Source organism: Pithys albifrons, chromosome 25 (assembly GCF_047495875.1).
Source record: "Pithys albifrons albifrons isolate INPA30051 chromosome 25, PitAlb_v1, whole genome shotgun sequence".
Classification (NCBI taxonomy): Eukaryota; Metazoa; Chordata; class Aves; order Passeriformes; family Thamnophilidae; genus Pithys; species Pithys albifrons.
Genome location: NC_092482.1, coordinates 6,631,129 through 6,650,090, shown reverse-complemented (window position 1 = coordinate 6,650,090; position 18,962 = coordinate 6,631,129). Strand labels below are relative to the sequence as shown.

General features: G+C 44.2%; 1 protein-coding gene across 1 annotated transcript; it reads right to left on the bottom strand.

Moving 5' to 3' along the window:
- Window positions 1-223: 223 nt before the first annotated feature.
- Window positions 224-17,520, bottom strand: LOC139682647 (Ig heavy chain Mem5-like). Its single transcript, XM_071577122.1, has 8 exons — window positions 17,338-17,520; window positions 16,815-17,116; window positions 11,973-11,992; window positions 6,981-7,030; window positions 2,626-2,901; window positions 1,971-2,042; window positions 1,514-1,630; window positions 224-868 (listed from the first exon to the last, which is right to left on the bottom strand). Exons 1-7 carry the CDS (start codon window positions 17,393-17,395, stop codon window positions 1,515-1,517), a joined length of 894 nt encoding a protein of 297 aa, XP_071433223.1. The 5' UTR covers window positions 17,396-17,520; the 3' UTR covers window positions 224-868; window position 1,514.
- Between the last annotated feature and the right edge of the window lie 1,442 nt (window positions 17,521-18,962).

Here is an 18,962-nt window from a genome sequence, read left to right as displayed (position 1 = left end):
TTCTCTTCTGCTCTGTATATTACAGCAAACTGCCTCAACTGAAGCTTCTCAATGTCCAAGGACATTTTCCTTCACAAAGTCTAGAAAAGACAAATCCACCCAAGGGGAAATCTGGGTTGTCAAAATCTTGTTTCTACTCTCAGTAGTCATTAGGACAGTTGGATTTCAGCAATGTCCATTCCAAATTCCAAAGAAAAAGCTCAGAACAAACCACAGCTTTTTGGCCTAGGAAAACTTTATTTTGGTCACTATTACAGGAACAAAAAATGCATATGAGATATATTTTGCAGAAGAAATACAGGTTTAATAAAGAAATGTTTCTATGGTTGAACCTTGTCTGGTTGAATTGAATCACTTCACGTCCAACAGAGGTCTTCTCAGCTACAATAGGAAATTATTGTTATTAAATGTATCTAAAAACAGAGCCATAAATGGCAACTACCGTTCTTAAATTCCCTCAGTTCTACAGAGAGTTACACAACATGCCTGTGAAAAGTACTTTTAAAAAGTAATCTATATCTATATCCATATATATAGTGAGTATGGGATTTTTCTAAACTGTTGAAGCAGGTTGGACACTTCTATGCAAATGCCAGAATAGCGGTGAGATCTATTCCACAGGAGTATGAAGAGAAATACACTCTCCTCAGTGCACCAAGAGAAAGAAATAGCAAAAGCAGTTATGACTCTTAAATCTAAATGGACAGGATGGGCAGGATTGAACTGTATCAACTGTCTACAGGGAAAGGGATGTGTTATGTTCTGGGTGGCCACTGTCAGGAGATCTGGCACTGGTTGTTCAGGCCATTGTGCTGCTGATTCACATTCTTTCCAGCTGTTCTTCACGTTCCTGTTGCCTTGATTCCCCCTGTCAGGAAGAGCAAAGCATGTTTTAAACTACATTTAATGAAATTGGGCCTAAACACCACTGTTTGAGAGCTGTCAGAAATAACACAGGTACACTCACAGAACTTAGGCCAGACTATATTTTGTGCCTATTTGGACACTTTAATTTAAAAGTCTCCCCTACCTCCCTTTTCTTTACTTTTACATGTTTATGTTTCAGGATCATTGTTTTTGAACCCTTATTTGTATGGATTTTTTCACAGGCTTTGTGCTCTGTCACTTGAAATAGTCATGGACTCACCTCTTAGGACCTTCAGTTAATAATCTGAGTTGCTCTGGCAAAGAAAATTTGGGAACGAGACATGAAGAACTGAGCTCTGGATACAGAAAAGTGCTGTTTTCTTTTTCATTTATGAGGCAGGGTGGGCTTTTCTCAACCTTTTTTTTTTTTTAGTGGGGGGAGGGGGAGAGGCCTAGCGGGGAGTTGTGGGTTTTGAGCATCATTGTTGGTTTATTTCCCCAGAAACCTTCAAGAGCTGATCAATGGAATTAGGAGCAGATGAACAGACATCATTACCTGTGGGGTTAGAGAATTACACACAGACAGGCAGTCGCTCCTGGCATGTGCTTCCAGTATTTCTACAAATCAAGCTGTTTGCTTCCTTACCTCAGAAAAGAAACAACTTGATACTCATGAGTGTATTGAAGGCGATGCTTTTGGCCAGCAGGACTCTCAAACCCAGCACAGTCATAGACAGCATGTTCACTGTCTCCACTTTGGTACCTGCTCAGTGACAGAGGAAAGGGAAGAGATCACAGTCTAGGCTTGGATGTTGTGACCTTGGCAGAAAGTGGAAAAATCCACAGGTAATAGTTTTGGGGCAAGGAACAGCAGCAGAGGAACTGATGACAGAGAACATGGCAACAACAGGGGAGGAGGGTGTCTGTCTCCATTGTTTTTTGCTTCCTGTTGCTTGTGTGTTCCCACAGCAACAACTTTGAAAAAGCAGGTCATGTTTGATGAATATGTTGTATTCTGATTCCTCTGCCCCTGAGAAAATATATTTCCATGCATTTATCCCTCATGCAGCAATGTAACTTCGTAATCTATTTTGATCACTAACCTTGGGCGGAGATGTCTGTGCTGTTGCAAAACCTGCTACTGGTCCTTGTTACTGGTTCTTCAGCCTTCTTTTCTGTATCATGATAGGAAAAAAGAATTTTAAACTGTATCTAAATTTTATAAGGCATAAAAAATCATTCATATGACCCTTCTCATAGGAATATGTGGGAAGTACAATCTGGGGCTCAGATGATCAGTCCCTAAGTATTAACTTGAGGAGAGGATTTCTCCATGCAATTGCAGAAAACAAAAGAATTATTGAATTGCTTTGGGTTTACTATTTGAGTGACTTTCAGTATGACAAAAACAAGCCCACAAAATCTAAAAAGAAAAGCTAATCACACCACAGTTTGAACTTTTTCTTGGTTTTAGAAAGGTTGTTTCAGGTTTGCTGAGGGAAGTTTGCTGCTGCTTGGTGAAACATGAATCATTTCCAAAAAATAGATTGTGCCTTCCCTCCTCCCTCCAAAAAAATTTAATAAACAGTTGAGATCATTTATTTTAGATGCCTTTAAACAGCGTTCATCTCTTCCCTGATTGAGTACCAAATGTCTGTCCCCGTTCTGCTGCCTACCCAGGGTGGTGCTGACTATTCGGGAACAGCAGCACCACAGGACACTGCACAAACCCGTTCCAGCTGTGCCACCAAATTGTACCTGGTAATGCTGTAAAGGTGCTGTTGCCAAAATGGGCCTTGCAGGTCACCTCTGTGTCTTTTGCCACACTGACCACCTTCACTGCACTGTACAAACCCTCTGACGTCAGAACGGGTGTGCTCTGTTCATACGTGACCTCATCAGAGGACATCTCCAAGCTCATGTTCTTTGTATCGGAATTCCTTGCCAAACAAGCTGCTTTCCCAGTGCTGCCACCTTCTTCCAGTTTCTTTGATTTCATCATAATGACTTGTGGGGTGGAACTTTTTTTATTGTCTGTGGAAAAAAGCAAGTTTTCCACATGCTTGCAGTAAAATCATGATGGATTTTACTGCAAGCATGCCTGAGAGATAAGTCATGAAAAATCATTGATAATCCAGGTGTGACTAATTTGTATCATTATCAATGACTAATTGGTTTTTTTCTTTTCTCATTAGTTCTTGCTGTTGATTCCAAAATATCAAATTAAAACAAGAAAGGGTGTATGGAGTAGATATTTTATAGGAGCTCTAATTGCACAGGATCTCAGCTTCCTTTTGCCAAACTTGTGCTTGTAAGTGAATTTGTTCCTGTAAGTGGATTCTTTATTTTATAAGGGACCTGAAAATGAGAAAGGAACTTTTATGCATGCCACTCCAAGAGTCCAATTCCTCTGCTTTCTCAACAATTTAGATCCAAACAATGTCAGTTCTATGAGGACTGCCTTGCAATTCGAGACATGAGGGGACAACTGTTTTTTTTTCCTTTACTCTCTCTCCCCTCCCGGAATCTCCTGTTGTGGTTAAAGGTGCAACCACAGCAGCAGTGGCAGGGAGAGCAGAAGTCAGTTTGTTGCCTCGCTGCTGTGCAAGGCTCCCCCTCTGAGTGACCTGCAGAAATGAAGTCCTGCTGTTGGAGTGGGGGACAAAATTGATCTTTTCAATAACAAATGCTCAGATGTCAAAAAGGTAGGAGAGAAGCAATCAGCTGTGTGTGAATTGCATATCTCTGCACAGAATCAGAGAATCACAGAATGGTTTGGGTTGGAAGGGACCTTAAAGACCAGCAGGTTCCAGCCCCTGCCATGGGCAGCGATGCCACTCCCTTCATCAGCTCCAGGACTTCCTGACAAGGTCAAGAACTTTCATTGTGGGGGAGGTTGTCCTCTCTAGATATTGCACAAGGTGTAAGACATTCCAGCCAGACTTCAGGCAATGAGAATAGACTGGTCCTTGGTTCAACAAAAACTCCTGTGCCTCTTCCGAAAAGTGTGACCTTACTCATGCCTGTGCTGTGCCGTGTTATCAGACCCTCTCGGCTCCAGGGGCAGTGAGAACTGTAATGCAGAGTTTGTTTAACAAACTAACTGGAAGGAAAGAATATCCTGGGGCCTTTTGTTCATGGGCAAATTTTACAATATTCCTTAGGTTAGTGTAATAACCCTCCATGGTGGTCCTTTGGCACTAAGAAACCAAAAAACGTCAAGACATGGAAATGGGAGTTTTGAGAGAATCTAAAAGATGCTGCTAAGTTTTCAAAGAATTTCAGATCCGTGTTCTGATCTTTCAGAAATTTGGTTACATTGAAAATATTAAATGGTTTTTTTTTTCAGTTTTGAAAGAATTTTAGAGTTGAATTCCCCAGGAAATACATGAATGACAAGGGATTGACAACTACAACAGGCTGAATTTCAACGGTATAGCAGAAACCTTCTCTGGGAATTTTCTGTAAGACATACAAATAATGAAATGAGATTGCTTAGACTTGCAGGAGCTGTCTTTTATGGTAACAGATGGGGTGAGAAGAATTTTGTAGCCAACAAGTCATTGTGATACCATGGGGATTTTTTTAAACAAAATGTCTTTTGTCGTCAGGTTAGATCATATGTGGAGAATCCAGGATGATTTCACATACCAATGTCAGGACTTAATTCAGATTAGAATTATAGTAAAAGCATGGGACTCTATCAACCATCTTTGCCAGGAAGGCTCAGCTGATGAAAGACCATCAGACATACCAAAAAAGATTTACATATCTAATTGACAGGAGCATCCTGATGGCTCTCTTTTCTAAAGAGAGGGGCATTAGACTTTTAATTTTGTATGGTGTCTGCCTTGCAGTCTGGTTCAGGAATCCGTCAGGTCAAATATCTTGTTCATCACAGGGCACTTCATCTAGGTTTGATCAAGGGGCTCTGATTTTACACTCTTTCCCTGTCACCCTATCAGTGAGGAACTGAGATGAAAGCCAAGTTTTGCACAAAAACAGGCTAAACTACACTCTTACCCACACCTAAAGCAACCAAATACTCAACAGAAATCATTCATTAATTAACAGGAAAAAAAGGGAAAATTCAAACAATAACAACTCAGAAAAGACACCTACTTGGCTCCACTGTCAGTTGCGTTCCTTTCCCAAAGACAAGAGCAGCAGTGACACACAGTTAAAACACACAGAATAAAAAAGGCTCACTTTTCTGTTCTTCCTACACACATTTCCTTCCCAGGTGTTGTAACATTTTTGTGCCAGAGCACGTTAGTCCTGTGCATTCTGTGTTATCTGAGAAGATCTTTAAAGGTCTTTCATGTTTTCTCCTCTCCAGTTTTCCAAACCGCCACTGCACTAACAAGCTGCTTCTCTGCAATAACTCACTGGGTAAGATCTTCAGCAAGAAACAATGTACACATTGCAACGATAGTTAAAAAAGCAGAATCATTTTTTTTATCAGGCCCCAGAAACCTTATCTGAGTCCCATCTGTTTGCTTTACTTGAAAATACAGCCATGAATTCCTATCACTGCTTGGTTTTGGGAGGGATTTCTGTATTGTGTTCCTTCATTTTCTTAGGGCAGAAAGCTACTTCTCTTCCCTTTAGTCTTACAAAGTTACAGGAAGAACCATACATTCCATAAAGTCACCAGCCTTAGTATTCTTAATGGAAATTTTATCTGGATTAAACCAACCCACACCAAAACAAAAACTTTGTCTGTCTTTGGCTAAAACCTCAAGAGAATATGGTTGGGGTATCCTATAGTGACTACCAGTGGTTGTTATTCAATGTCCTTTTGATTTGAGGTAGTTCTCAAAACTTGGAATAATAAAGTATACCTGCTCTTAATATCCTAAAATGCATATGAGTAGCACCCAAAGAAATCCAAAACCAAAAGGGTGAGGTTCCTCTCATTCTGGAAATTTGGGCATCAACTTATTAAGTATTTCAACAGGCACTGAGGGACTTAGATACTTAAGGGCCAATGTCGTTTACTGTCAAACATAATCCTGATGTCTTTGTGTAGCCTTGAAAATATCCCAACTTTATCTAGAGAAAGAAAATCATCGCACAGCATAGAAAGATCTTTCTTCAGAATAGTAACTTGGCATTCCTTTGTCCCTTCAAAATTGTGAGGGGACTGAGATTGTTCCAAAATAGACATTTATTCTCACGCAACACATCCTAGAGTCGTGGGCAGATGCTGGGCAGCTCCTAAGAGAGTCCCATGCCATTCTGGGATGAGTGCAGAGTGTTTCAGGAATGTAAAATTATATGGGACATTTTTTCAGCACTTTCAGGACATGCAGACCTCTGAAAGCAGAGCAACAGGTCCTAAGGGATGCACCTGGATCTTTGGGATAACACAGAGTAACCTGACCAGCTCCTCTGACACCACAACATTCACATTCCCATAGAAAAGCATTGGGTGACATCCACCTTTTTTCTACAATATAAAGACAGGAATAATTGTGGCTTGTTATAATCCCTACTCCCCACATCTGTTCTTTCAATGTCCAGACAACCTGGGAGCCAATTGTCTTTCATTCTAGGAGCTCTTGGATGTGGGCACTTGTGAAAATTGAAGCCCAAGGGTATTGAAATCCTTCCTCCTCTGTCTCCATGCCAGTGGAATTCCTTCCCTGGTGACACGATGAGTGTGGGGCCAGTGTGAAAACTTCTCCAAGCAGACAGCTAAAGATATGTCTCAAATCTTCTCCCAGCTGTGAGCTCCTCACTGAGATGTGCATTCCTGCCTAAAGGGAGTCAGTGAAGATCCACTGGAGAAGAGGACCCTTCACAGTCCATTTGGGCCAGAGTGCTGTCCACACTGACAGTGAATTAGAACATGTTCAGTACCGCACATCTGCTGTTTGGGGAACATGGAATAAAGGTGATACACAGAGTTAGCCCAGTGGCTCCTGTGAAACCTTTCTAAGCGGCTCCAAGCTGAAGATTTGGCTGGAAATCCTGGCTGGAGAGAGAGTGCACTCAAGGGACTACTGCAGCAGAAAACTCTTACACTGAACATAAACCATTAGATTCCTTTTTCCTTCTACACCTTAATTTTAATAAAAGTTTTAGAAATAAATAAAATATGTACTTACCTGGTACAACTGTGAGAGTGGTCCCTGCTCCAAACACAAGCTTATCTGTCCTCACAGAGCTAATATTCATTCCAATAAATCACTCTTTCCTCATGGTATTCAAAAAGGTTGAAAAAACAGGAGATGAAAAGCCAGACATTTGTCCTAAATATCCATGTGGGCAAGTCCATGAGCGTATCCAGAGGCACATTTTCTTCCAAAACAGGAAAGGGAAAAACAATAGTTGAATAGTTCAGTGGTTTCAAATAGCTTGACGGAGTATAGAACTTCCAAGTTCACCCTTTCTTTCACCTTTTAGAAAGCCCGTGAGCTCTAACTTTCCAAGACGAACAGAAATATAAAAATAAAATTGTCTCTTTAATCAATACCTTCACTCACCCTTTTCCTTCCCAAAATATATTGCCTTTTCTCATTCCTTGGGTTTTTGTACAGGGCCCTGTGCTGTTTATATCATTGTGGTACTCCAGCCCCTGTACACAGTGATGTATTTCATTGCAAAAACGGCCTCTCTTCCATTACACAGAATTTTGGATTTTACAGGCAGTCACATGACTTCTCAAGTGGTTTAAGACCCAACATACCACATGAAGAAACATGATATGGGTTTCAAGGAACGGTCTAAGATAATATCAGAAATGTTGAATTATAAATGAAAACTTAGGGATTACATGACACCTCTTAAAACTGGAATGGAGTTAAGCAGCATAGAAGGCAGGAAAAAAAAATTAGTACTTTTAGTGTTATTTTGAAGTATTTCTGAGAATTTTTCTGACTTGCAGGAAGCTGTCTATTTTGTCACCTTTCCTTTGGTGTCAGTGCTCATTAGCAAAAGGACTGAAACTCAGCTCTTAGAATGGATGTCTGGGGGTCATTTAACACCTTAGAAAGTCTTTACACTGTTTTAGGTAAGATTTTGTTCAGTAGAGGCACTGTACCTGTGGGAGTGACTATCACAGAGGGAAGGAGCTGTTGCAGATTGATCAAATCCTTCATAATGATCAACTTCTGCATTGTTAACTTGATCTGGACTTTGATGGGAAGAGATGGACTCAATCACTGAGACTCTGCAGCTTCAAGACCCCACTCCCTTTGCTGACAAAGAAGAGGCAGGTTGAGTCTATGCCCATCAGGATGGGAAATGGAAGTTCCCATGATGACAAAGGCTGGAAGCTTCTGGCACCAAGGTGAAGGCTTTTGCTTCACATGAAAATTTGCAGCCGCAGAGTAGACTCAGTGCTGTCCTGGCAAATGAGGAGTTGAGATCTCTGACAAACAAGGTGTCTGAGCCCATCGACCACAAGCCACACAGGAGCACCAGAAAAAGTGGTGAGTGACAGAAATGGAAGACTCTCCATGCTGCTGGACTAGTCATCTCTTTGCCATGGACTAGAACTGGGGATGCTTTTAATGGACTTGCCAAACTCATTGCACTTGCAGTCTATTCTCCCTCCTTCTCTTCCTTGGGGGTATTAATGACAGTGTCACAGGAGTTCTGGGAAGTAGCAGGCAAGCTCTGGGAGTGTTGGGAGCAAAGGGATAAAAGCATAAGACTGGTGAGGAGGATTGCAAATCACTCAAGTGACCTTGCAGCTGAGAATAACCCTTGATAACCCAGAGTGAACTGCAGCTCCTGATCTTCCAGCATGGACCGAGTTCAGAGGCCATGTCTCTGTTTGCGCCTCCCTGGGTGTTGCTTCAGGATTCCCAGGGCTATCAAGATAATGGAAACAAATTTACTCTTTTTTGTTTAGTCCTGAGTTTGTGGCTGTTCCAGCTGCCTGTCTGTGCTGACTCACATCGGGTGATGGCCCAGGGCACGTGGGCCCAGATGGGATTCTTGTTGATCCTGCTGATGAGGAGGGAGGTGAAGAGAAGGAGTAGTGGATGAATCCAGCTGGTCAACAGTTGGTTACATAGCTGGCATTGACAAATGGACTTGGTTTCTATGATGATGGGATCCTTTTTGAGGACTGAGGACTGTTTGGAAGAGATGGGACCCACCTGATTCAATAAGACAAAAATGTTTTTGCCAACAGGTTGGCCAACCTGGTAAGAGCTTTAAACTGGGAACGACAGAGAAGGAAGAAGATGATAAATAATCAAGGGAGAAAGTCATTGGAAATACTGGTACAAAACATGGGAGGAATGGGACTATCAGGACAGGTTTCATAATAAAAAAAGAAAAAAAGGCTAAAAGGGGTGCACTTCAGGAGCATGCACTAAATAAGGAACTATCTATGGGGAAAAAGAAATTGCTCTGGGAAATTAACATGACTGGGTGCCTCTTTACAGTGCCCGTGCAGGAGTGCATGCAGTATGGGGATCAAGCAAGGGAAATTAAGCTCCAACAGCAGCTGCAAGTCCATAATCTCATTGACAGTAGAGATGTGGTGAGACAGCTCACCAGACCCAAGAACTGGAAGGGGTGATGCAGTGCAGGTTAGTGCACATTGCCTGGGCTCCTCTCCAATAGGGAATCCTAGAATGGTGTGGGTTGGAAGGGACCTTAAAGATCACCCAGTTCTGACTGCCTGATGTGGGCAGGGACACCTTCCACTAGACCAGGTTGCTCCAAGCCCCATCCAACCTGGCCTTGAACGCTCCCAGGGATGGGGCAGCCACGACGTCGCTGGGCAGCCTGTGCCAGGGCCTCCCCACCCTCACAGAAAAGAATTTCTTCCTAATATCCCAGCTATCCCTGCCCTCTTTCAGTGGTAAGGCATTCCCCCTTGTCCTGTCAGTCCAGGCCCTTTTCCAAAGTCCGTCTCGAGCTCCTTTGGAGCCCCCTTAGGCACTGGAAGGGGCTTGAAGGTCTCCCTGGATCCTTCTCTTCCCCAGTCTGAACAAGGCCAGCTCTCCCAGTCTTTCAGCTTTAACACTGGTTTCAGAGCTGCGGGATCATGGAGATGTGGAGGGATACCATTCAGCAGTATTGTAGTGACTGAAGTCAGGCTGATTATGAAAGTCAGACTGGGAAGGCAAGTGAGTTGCAGAAGCTATTGAGAGACAAGGTGGATCAGGTCAGATTGCAGAGCTGCAGGCTATCCAGTTGGCTTTAGATGTCACTGAACAAGAAAAATGGCCAGAGCTCTACCTCTCACCTGACTTGTGTATGGTGGCAGATGCTCTGTGGGATGGCTGGAACAATGGAAAAACACGAATTGGCAGCACAGAGGGAAACTCATCTGGGCTGCTGAATTGGGGCAAGACATCACTGCCTGCACAGAGAAGCTGGCTGTGAAAGTCTGTTGTGCAGATGCACAGGTACCCAAATCAGGCTACTGAAGAGCATTGCAACAGTGGACAGGTAGATTGAGCTACCAAGATCAAAGTGTCTCAGGTGGATCTGTTAATTATTTCTGGCTTAGTGGGCCCAAGACCCCTCAGGTCATCAGGAAGGGGTGCAACATCCAAATGGGCTTGTAATTGAGGTGTGGATTTAACCATGGACTCCATCTCTCAGGTTATACACAACTGTGACACGTGCTGCAATGAAGCAAAGTGAGTGAAGCCCCTGTGGTGTAGTGGACAAGAGCTGAAACATAATCTGGGGAGGCCTGGCAGATTGATCCCATCACACTCCCCAGACCAACCAAGGCAAGTGCCACATGCTGACAATGGTGGACACAAACCCTGGATGGCTGGAGACGCATCTTGTGCCTCACAGCACTGCCTGGTACACCATACTGTGCCTGGAAGAGCAAGTCCTGTGGTGACACGTCCACTCAGAGAGAATTGTGTCAGACAACAGGACTCATTTTAGAAATAGCCTCATTGACACCTGGGCCAAAGAGCACGAGACGGAGTGAGTGTATCATATTCCCTGTCATGTACCAGCCTCTGGGAAAGTTAAACAGTAAAATGGGCTGTTAAAAACCACATTGAAAACAATGGGATCTACATTTAGTAAAGGCCACCTGGTTACTCTACACCTGAGGCTCCACCAGTCGAGCTGGGCCTGCCCAGTTCAATCCTCCACATCCCACTGCTCTGAGTGGATGGTTTAAGCAGGAGGATTAAATTGGAGAATACCATTCCTAAACCATGACCACCTCCTACCTGCAAGTGAGAAAGAATTTCTGGTGGCTGCGAGATGCTCAGGGACAGCAATGTTTGAGCTCAGGATCCAGAGAGTAGAGAGCAATGCAAAAAAGAGGAGTGAAGCCCTGGACTTCAGGAGAACAGAATCTGGGCTCTTCAGGGATCTTTTTGGAGGAATCCTGTAAGTTTTGGTCCTGGACAGAGGAGGGGTCTAGGAGACCTGCTCATTTCCAGAGATTAGCTCTTTCAAATTCAAGAATGATTCATCTTGACAAAGCACTAAGTCAAACAAAGGTTGCAAAAGGCAAAATGATGAACAAAGGGATCCTGAATAAACTAATAAATACAAATCAACTGTACATGGTTCAAAGTCCTTGCTCTGATGTTTCTAGCTGGGACATTGCTAGTGGAAAGTGCCCTTTCTGGCCTCCTGTTCTTGTTCCTCATGCATCTGCTTCTGGCCACTGTTGGCTATGAAGGTAAAAGGATCTTTGTTCTTGCCAAAAACCTCTTCTGTGCTCTGAGATGAAGAGAAGAACATAATGCTGAGCTTTAAGGGAAACATCTAAATACACTAAGTTAATGCCCTCTTGTTCAACTTCACAATCAGATGTCTAAAATGACATCAGATCCAAACCTTGAAGAAATTGGTCTTGCATAAAAATGTTTTTTCTGCTGTTTGAGTAATTCTGGATATCAAATTTTTCTTTGTCCACACAGTTGTCTGAGGAAAAATAGACCATGTAGGGCACCATGTTTTCACATTCAGGAGAAAGGAGTGAGAGGACAATTCATGTGTGGTGGTTCAGTCACTTTCAATCACTGTGGTACGTAGTTCACACTGTGGTAGACAGTTCTACAAAAATATTTAGGGGGTCTTTTTTCAGTGCCAGGTGATGTCTGCTCTTTTATGTCTTTGAAGAGCTGGCTTTTATTTTCCTGCTCCTCTACAATGTTCTACTTCTGAACATCTAATAGAGTTCTAGAGGATGCTCTGCACTACAAGTAACATTATCATTATAGTTTTATTTTCTGACAGACAGCATTGTTAGCTTTAATCTCACTAAAATATTGTCCATACTTCTCAAAAAAGAATATTACTGTTAGACTTGTTCTCATTGATAGGATCTGATTACTTGCTTGTGTTTTAACAAACACCAAGAGAGTTAGGGTGAAATATTCCAGAGTATCTGAGTAGCATCTAGGTATTATCTGTAGGCTTGCTAATTTTCAATTTATTTTCATTCTGTATTTCCTAACTGTTTTTGCGCCTCTAAGCATATTTGTTCTCAAAGCCCATTTGCATGACAAACTAAAAATCACTCCATGTTTATGAATTCTTTAGAAGTTATTTTGGTTTAGCTGATGGTGGTTCAATGGACTCCATTTACCTTAATGTGCTAACGTTGCTTATTTACTCAGATATTGTACTTTTAGTGTTTCTGAGTATAGTTTTTGTAAGGGTCACATAATTTTTTTTCCTGATTGTATGCACCATTCCTTTTTCTAAGTCTCTTTAATCTTATGAGCTGATTATTTGACCATGGAGTTGCCTGTGGTTCAAAGTTTTGATTTATTTGTATGTGCCTTTCACTGAGTGTGAAGTTGAGAAACATCTGGTTTTTGTTGACTGAAGCTGGCTTATAATTTGATTTTTGTCTTACTTTAATGATCTTGAATGGTAACTTGGAATTGTGTAGCAGTTTCCTAGTCCTCAGATCCAGTTCTAGGACATGAAAAAGAAATAGCATTATTTCATCCAGTTTGCATTATTGTTGTCATTGAGTACAAAGGTGTATTTCTCATTTTTAATCACTGTTCTAAATCCCAGTCCTGCTATTTTCCATTGTTAACATAAGCATGTTCATCTGCTATTTCCTTGAGTGTGTCAAATTGTTTTCTCCTCCTTATTGCTTCTCTCCTGCATGAAAGCTGTAGAATGTGCTGACCTGACCCTTTCAGCCTGTTCAGCTTGTTGGCATGACAGAGAGAACAAGCTCTAAATACCTCCTCACCCTGCTTGTCTCCGAGATCTCAGAGGCCATTGCACAGCCTGTTTCCATTGCAGTGGCCACAGAGCACAGCTGTGCTCACAGACTCCCACAAGCCACGTGCTTGAGTCTCTTTGGCTTAAAAATTGAGTTCTGCCTTTCTTCTTTCCATCTCTGTCCTGGTGCAGGTCCTTCAAAACATTCCAGGAGATGCTCCAATACCATCAGTGATGTGCTGGAGAGAATGTTTAAGCTGTGTTCCACTAAGTCACACTGAAGACCCGTATTTGAGTTCTGCTTCAGAGGAAATGGGAACAGAGGAAGTCCCCCTCTCCTCCAGAAGAAATGTGTCCTAGGCAGATGAAGACACATTTCAGAGGCTGTTTGAATTCCTTCAGCCCTTGCTGAAAGGTGTATGTTGGAAGAAATTTGAACTTAGAAGCTTTTGTGCACAGCCCAGGCCATGGAGAGGGAAACGAGGCCTCTGTGTCCTTGAGCCTGCTTCAAGAAGAGCAGGAAACAATAGATAGAATGCGGCAGCCGTTGGGAGAAGCAGGTAAACACATTGATACAGAAAGGCATAGTTTTGAGAGAAGCACCAACCCGGCTGGTAGCACGCCCTGGCCACTGACCAATAATATTCCTGTACTATTTGTAGACTGAGAGAATATGCGATATGTGTGTGTGTAATGTAAACAATAAATTAGAACGCTGATCACACTCCTATGGAGGTTACATCGTGATTCTCGCGCCGGAACCCGGGGAGCTCAAAAAACCGACATTTTTTACTTTAGGTGTACACTGCTGCTTTCCAAAAGGAAGTATCCTGGCCCTTCCAGCATAATTATTTTTATCCCCCCTGAAATCTCCATTTGTATTTTAACAAAATTTTCTCCTTTTTTTGGCAGGGAGATGTGGGGGTGAACAGCTCGCTCTGAGCCTGTCTCCCAGCACATCCACCTGATTTCATCAGACATTTACAAGAGCTTTTGTCCATGGCTTTTTTATTGATGGAGAACTAGTTCTAGGATACCTTGGTCAAGGAAGTAACTTTTCTCTTAAAGGCTGTGTGGGGATTATGTTCTTCTGTTGAGAGAACCATCCCATTAAACCTTTCTTCCAAATAAGGGATGTTACTGGTCACAGAGTAACAGGTGCTCATAGGAAACTAGATATTTAGATATTGAGCATAAAACAGTAAGTCACAATGTTCCTTATGGAGAGGACACTTAAAAGCAGTGATTTGAAAAGTGAGCTACAGTATCTGCTTGTGGAAGTCCCCGAGCTGCTGATACCTACAAGAAAAGAAGGAGGTAACAGAAGAAATAAAGTGGCCTTTCCTTTGTGTCTGTAGCCTTTGCAAGACATTTGACGTTGGCCTGACAGGCAGACTCCTGTGATGAATGGCAATAGATTAATGCACTGCAGCAATCCTTCCCTAGAGTCAGATGTGGTAATCGGGACAAAGTCTGAGAACAGCTGACTCTCTGGCATATGCAGCTCTTGTATAGGATGCCTCGGGCACTCTGCTTGTGAACACAAGCACATGGATGCATTTGCTTAAGTCTCCAAACATCTTCCATGAAAATCTATACTTCCAAATAAACAGTCAATCCCGAGAATAAGAAAAAAGTTTTTATTCACATGAACCCAAATTTAGGAGTGTAGAAAAGGAATTTTTCATCATGTCCTGGGAAAAATCATCTTGGCAGGGCAGCTCCTGGTGCAGTGCCACTCTCAGATACAATTAATTGACTTTTGCTACATGTTATGACAACATTACTGTGAGACTCCCTACACAATGTGAAGTATCCAAATGCAGTTGAGTTCTGCCTTTCCACTTTAAAATTTTAACTCCTTCCATGCTCATTGTGTTTCATTGTCATGGTTTCACCACAGGTGGCATCGAAGCTCCTTTCCTTCTGGTTGGATGGAGGAGAGAGTAAAAGTAAGTAAATTGTGAGTTTAATAAATGACTCATCAGTCTCATAAATAAAACAAATACTTTGTGTACAAGCAAAGCAAAGCAAGGAATTCATTGCCTTCTTCCACTGAGACACACTGCTCAGCGTATCCAGAAAAGCAGGGCTCCATCATACAGAGCAGTCACATGGAAATACAAATGCCATCACTCAGTGTCTCTCCCTTTCTCTTTCTTCACCCATCTTTATATGCTGCCCATGATATGATGTGGTCTGGAATACCCCTTTGGTCAGTTAGGGTCAGCTGTGGGCCATTGACTTAGGAGTTGGACTTGATGATCCTTGTGGGTCCCTTCCAACACAGAATAGTCTGTGATTCTGATTCTGATTCTGTGAACCAGCTGTGTTCCCTGCCAAATTCTGTGCACCCACAGCTATTCACTGGCAGGGGGTATGAGGAGCAGAAGACGCCTCAACTCTGCCAGCTCTGCTTAGCAGTAACTAAAACATCCCTGAATTATCAACATTGTTTTCAGCACAAATTCAAAACATAGTCCCATTCTAGGTACTGTGAAGAAAATTTACTCCAACCAAATCCAGCACATTCTTTAATTAAAAACAAAACCAAAACTAACCAGCCTCTTTCTCTGGCTCCTTCTGCCTGTAGAAGATACTGAAAAGGAAGGAAGAAGTTAACAACATGTTCATGGTTTGGGGTGTGCTTGTGGAAGGCTGCTGCTGCTATTGTTATTATCGTGTCTGTTTCTGGGGAAAGAAAGCACAGACTAGTCTTGAGAAGTTTGGGATGAGCCTTGCCTTGCAGCAACCACAAAAGACCTTGCTGGATTAAAGCCCCTCCTTCCAGTTCTGCCCTGGCCCTGCCCGTTTTTTAAGCACTGTGCCCTTTTCAAGTTCTCTGGTACTGCAGAAATAGGTGGCCGTGTCTGCAGCTGCTGGTGAGAGTATTTCCAGCAACAGCTGGTTTCTAGAGGGGTCTGCAGAGCTGGAGACTCGGGTCTGGAAGGATGAAGCGATGTGCTGGAGTTCTGTGTAAGGATACTGCAGTGCTATGTGCTGCAGCTCTTTGCCAGGAGTCTGCCGGATCCAGTCCCATGCATAGCTGCTATCAGTGATGGGGACACCAGAGATGTAACAGGTAAGCAAGACAGATTCTGAGGTCTTCCCTAATGTAGGGCCTGAGGCCTCTGTCTGCACCCGGGAAATGCCATCTGCAAATCCAGGAGACAAAGATGAACAGACAGGTACAGTTGCAGCAATCACTTCAAGTACTCCACCACCTCCCTGGCTTTCTGCATATGATCTCCAGGATCCAGCAGCAAACAAACACACTTTCAAACCCTTGCTTCCTTTAGAATCTCAGATCTGGGAAAGAAACATAGGCTTCCCTATTCTCCCACTAAGCTCCCAAAGGAGCTTCTCGAATTTCCCCATTTCCTCTGCTTACCCCTCAGGGAGCAAAACTCATGGGCTGAACTCAGTGGACTTGAGCTGTGCCCAAAACCACAGCAGGGCTGTTCACACACCTCAGCATTTGCACTGGGTGCCCATAATAGTGGGAAACGAGGGGAACTGGAAAAGTTTCCAGAGGTGAAGCAGTTTGGGGGGATGGGTGGTGAGTTGACAGGACGCATGAGAAGACGACAAGTGTAAGTGTTAGAGCTCATATGGGGACAGCAAAAGGTAGGACGTCCCTACTAGAATCAAACATTTGCAAACTCTAAGCTGTGATTACAAGACTCTTTGGGAGCAACCCTGTATATCTGTGGGATAAAGCCCTTTCCAGCTCCGAGGCAGAGAGCCGGGACACTGACGGGTGGTTTGTGTTCAACCTCAGTCGGATTTCGTGTCTCTGTGCAAACAGCACAGAAGTAGCAGGCACAGTCCCCAGCGTGCAGGAGATGCAGGTTGAGAGATGCCTCAGAGCGGGAATTGTCCCGGGAGGCTGTGGCTCGACCCTCCACTGCTGGACTAAACTGAATATGTGATGAATAATGGCTTATCCAGGACACCCACTCGAAGTCCCCTTTGGGTGCCTGGCGGTACCAGCGAATATAATGATTCTCGAAGGTGATACCGGACCCACGGCAGGAGAGGCGCACGGACTGCCCGGGCGCTCGCAGCCCCCCGCCGGCTTCCTCCAGACTCAGCTGCGCCCGCACCCCTGCAGAGGGAGAGCGCAGGCACCGGGCAGGGCGCGACCACGGGCCGAGGATGTTCCCGCACTGCCCCGGAACCCCCGGCGCCGGCACAGCCACAGCCACCACCCTTCCCTTCCCCCCGCTTTTGTTCCAGTATCTGTCCTTGTCCCTGCTCCTGCCGCTCCCTGTCCCGCTTTCTCCTCGCGCAGCCCTGGGCTCGCTGCCCTCCCCGCCCGGCTCTCACCTGCCGGCCCCAAGGCCAGGGCCAAGCCCAGCAGCCACGGCCCCAGCCCGGCCGACATCGTGCCCGGCCGCGGCCGAGGGCTGTGCTGGAGCCGCACACGAGCCGAGCGGAGCCGCGCTCGGGCACCTCCTGCCCGGCCCCGCCTCGCCGGGGCAGCGCCGGCGCCTCTGCCCGACCCCGACAGAGCCGCCCGGCCCGCCCGGGACACGAGAAGGGGCGGGCACGGGATGCCGCGGACACAAAGCAGCGCCGAGGAGGTGGAGAGCACATTGTCAGAAAAGGACCCGAGAGCTCTTGTGGACAGCTTGCCCAGAAATTTGCTCTTGGAGCAAAGAAGTTCAACGGGATCCTGCGCTTCGTTAGGCAAAATACTGCCAGCAGGTCAGGGAGGCGATGGGTTCTCCCTGCTCAGCCCTGCTGAGGCCACAGCTGGAGTATGGGGGGCACATTCTGACTCCCACAACGAAGGAGAGTTAGATCTGCTGGAGAGAGGCCAGGGAAGGGACTGGGGTACCTCTTGCAAGAGCAGTGTCTGAGGGACTGGGACTGTTTACCATGGAGAAGAGAAAGTCTGGGGTTTGGAAAGGGGAGATGTTCTTTCATAAATATATAGAAAAAGAGTTTTAGATCACAGACTAGTTGGGGTTGGAAGTGAAATTTAAAGGCCATCTAGTCCAACCCTCCTGCAAATATCACACACATCTTCAACTTGATCAGGTTGCTCAAGCCACACCCAATCTGATATTAAATGTATTCAGTGTTGGAGCAGATCCACTTACAGGGGGCAATTTGTTTAATCACCCTCATTATAAAAGATTTCTTCCTTGTACCTTGCCTGAATCTACCCTCTTTTTGTCTAAAACTGTTACGACTTGTCCTATCACTATAGACTGTTTTAAAAAGTCTTTTCCCATGTTGCTTTTAAGCCTTCTTTTTATAAAAGAGACATCTTTCCAACTCACCCTTTCTGTTATCCTATGAAATACTCACAGGCCCATTCACACCTCTGTAGGTGATATTGGCTCCGGGCAAAGGAGAAAACTTACTTTGCAATGTCTGTCAGTTCCATGCCTCCCGAGGGGAGAGGCAAGGACACTTAGCATAGAATTACCATTAGAAATTATTTTTTTTAATAATTCAGATATGCACATGACTTTGGAAAGATGGGAAAGAACATTCTTATTTGACTAGTCACATGACTGCTTCCTGGAGCCCAAGAGGTCTATTGCTGGCCATGGCATATTGCTAGAGGCTGTGTGACTGGGCAGAGTAGACAGGAGGTTATTCAATCAAGAAATGATGAGAAGAAGCTCTTCCTTTCCCCCTCACAGCCACTTAAAGGTCACTGGTAGAGGATTGCTGGAGGTACATGTGACAAATTTCTCCCACAGCAACTTCTTCTCTACACTAAACCAACCCAGTTCTCCCAGGCTCTCCTCATATATCAGCTGCCCCTTTCCTTGTCTTCATGGTTCTTCATTGCATTGGTTTTTGTATGTCCATGTCCTCATCCTGGGAAGTCCATGAGGGGACACAGGAGTCCACAGTCTCACCAGTGCTGAGTACAAGAGGATTCTTCCCCAGTGAGCAAGGAGTCAGGTCAGCATGCCAGGAGGCTTCTTGGA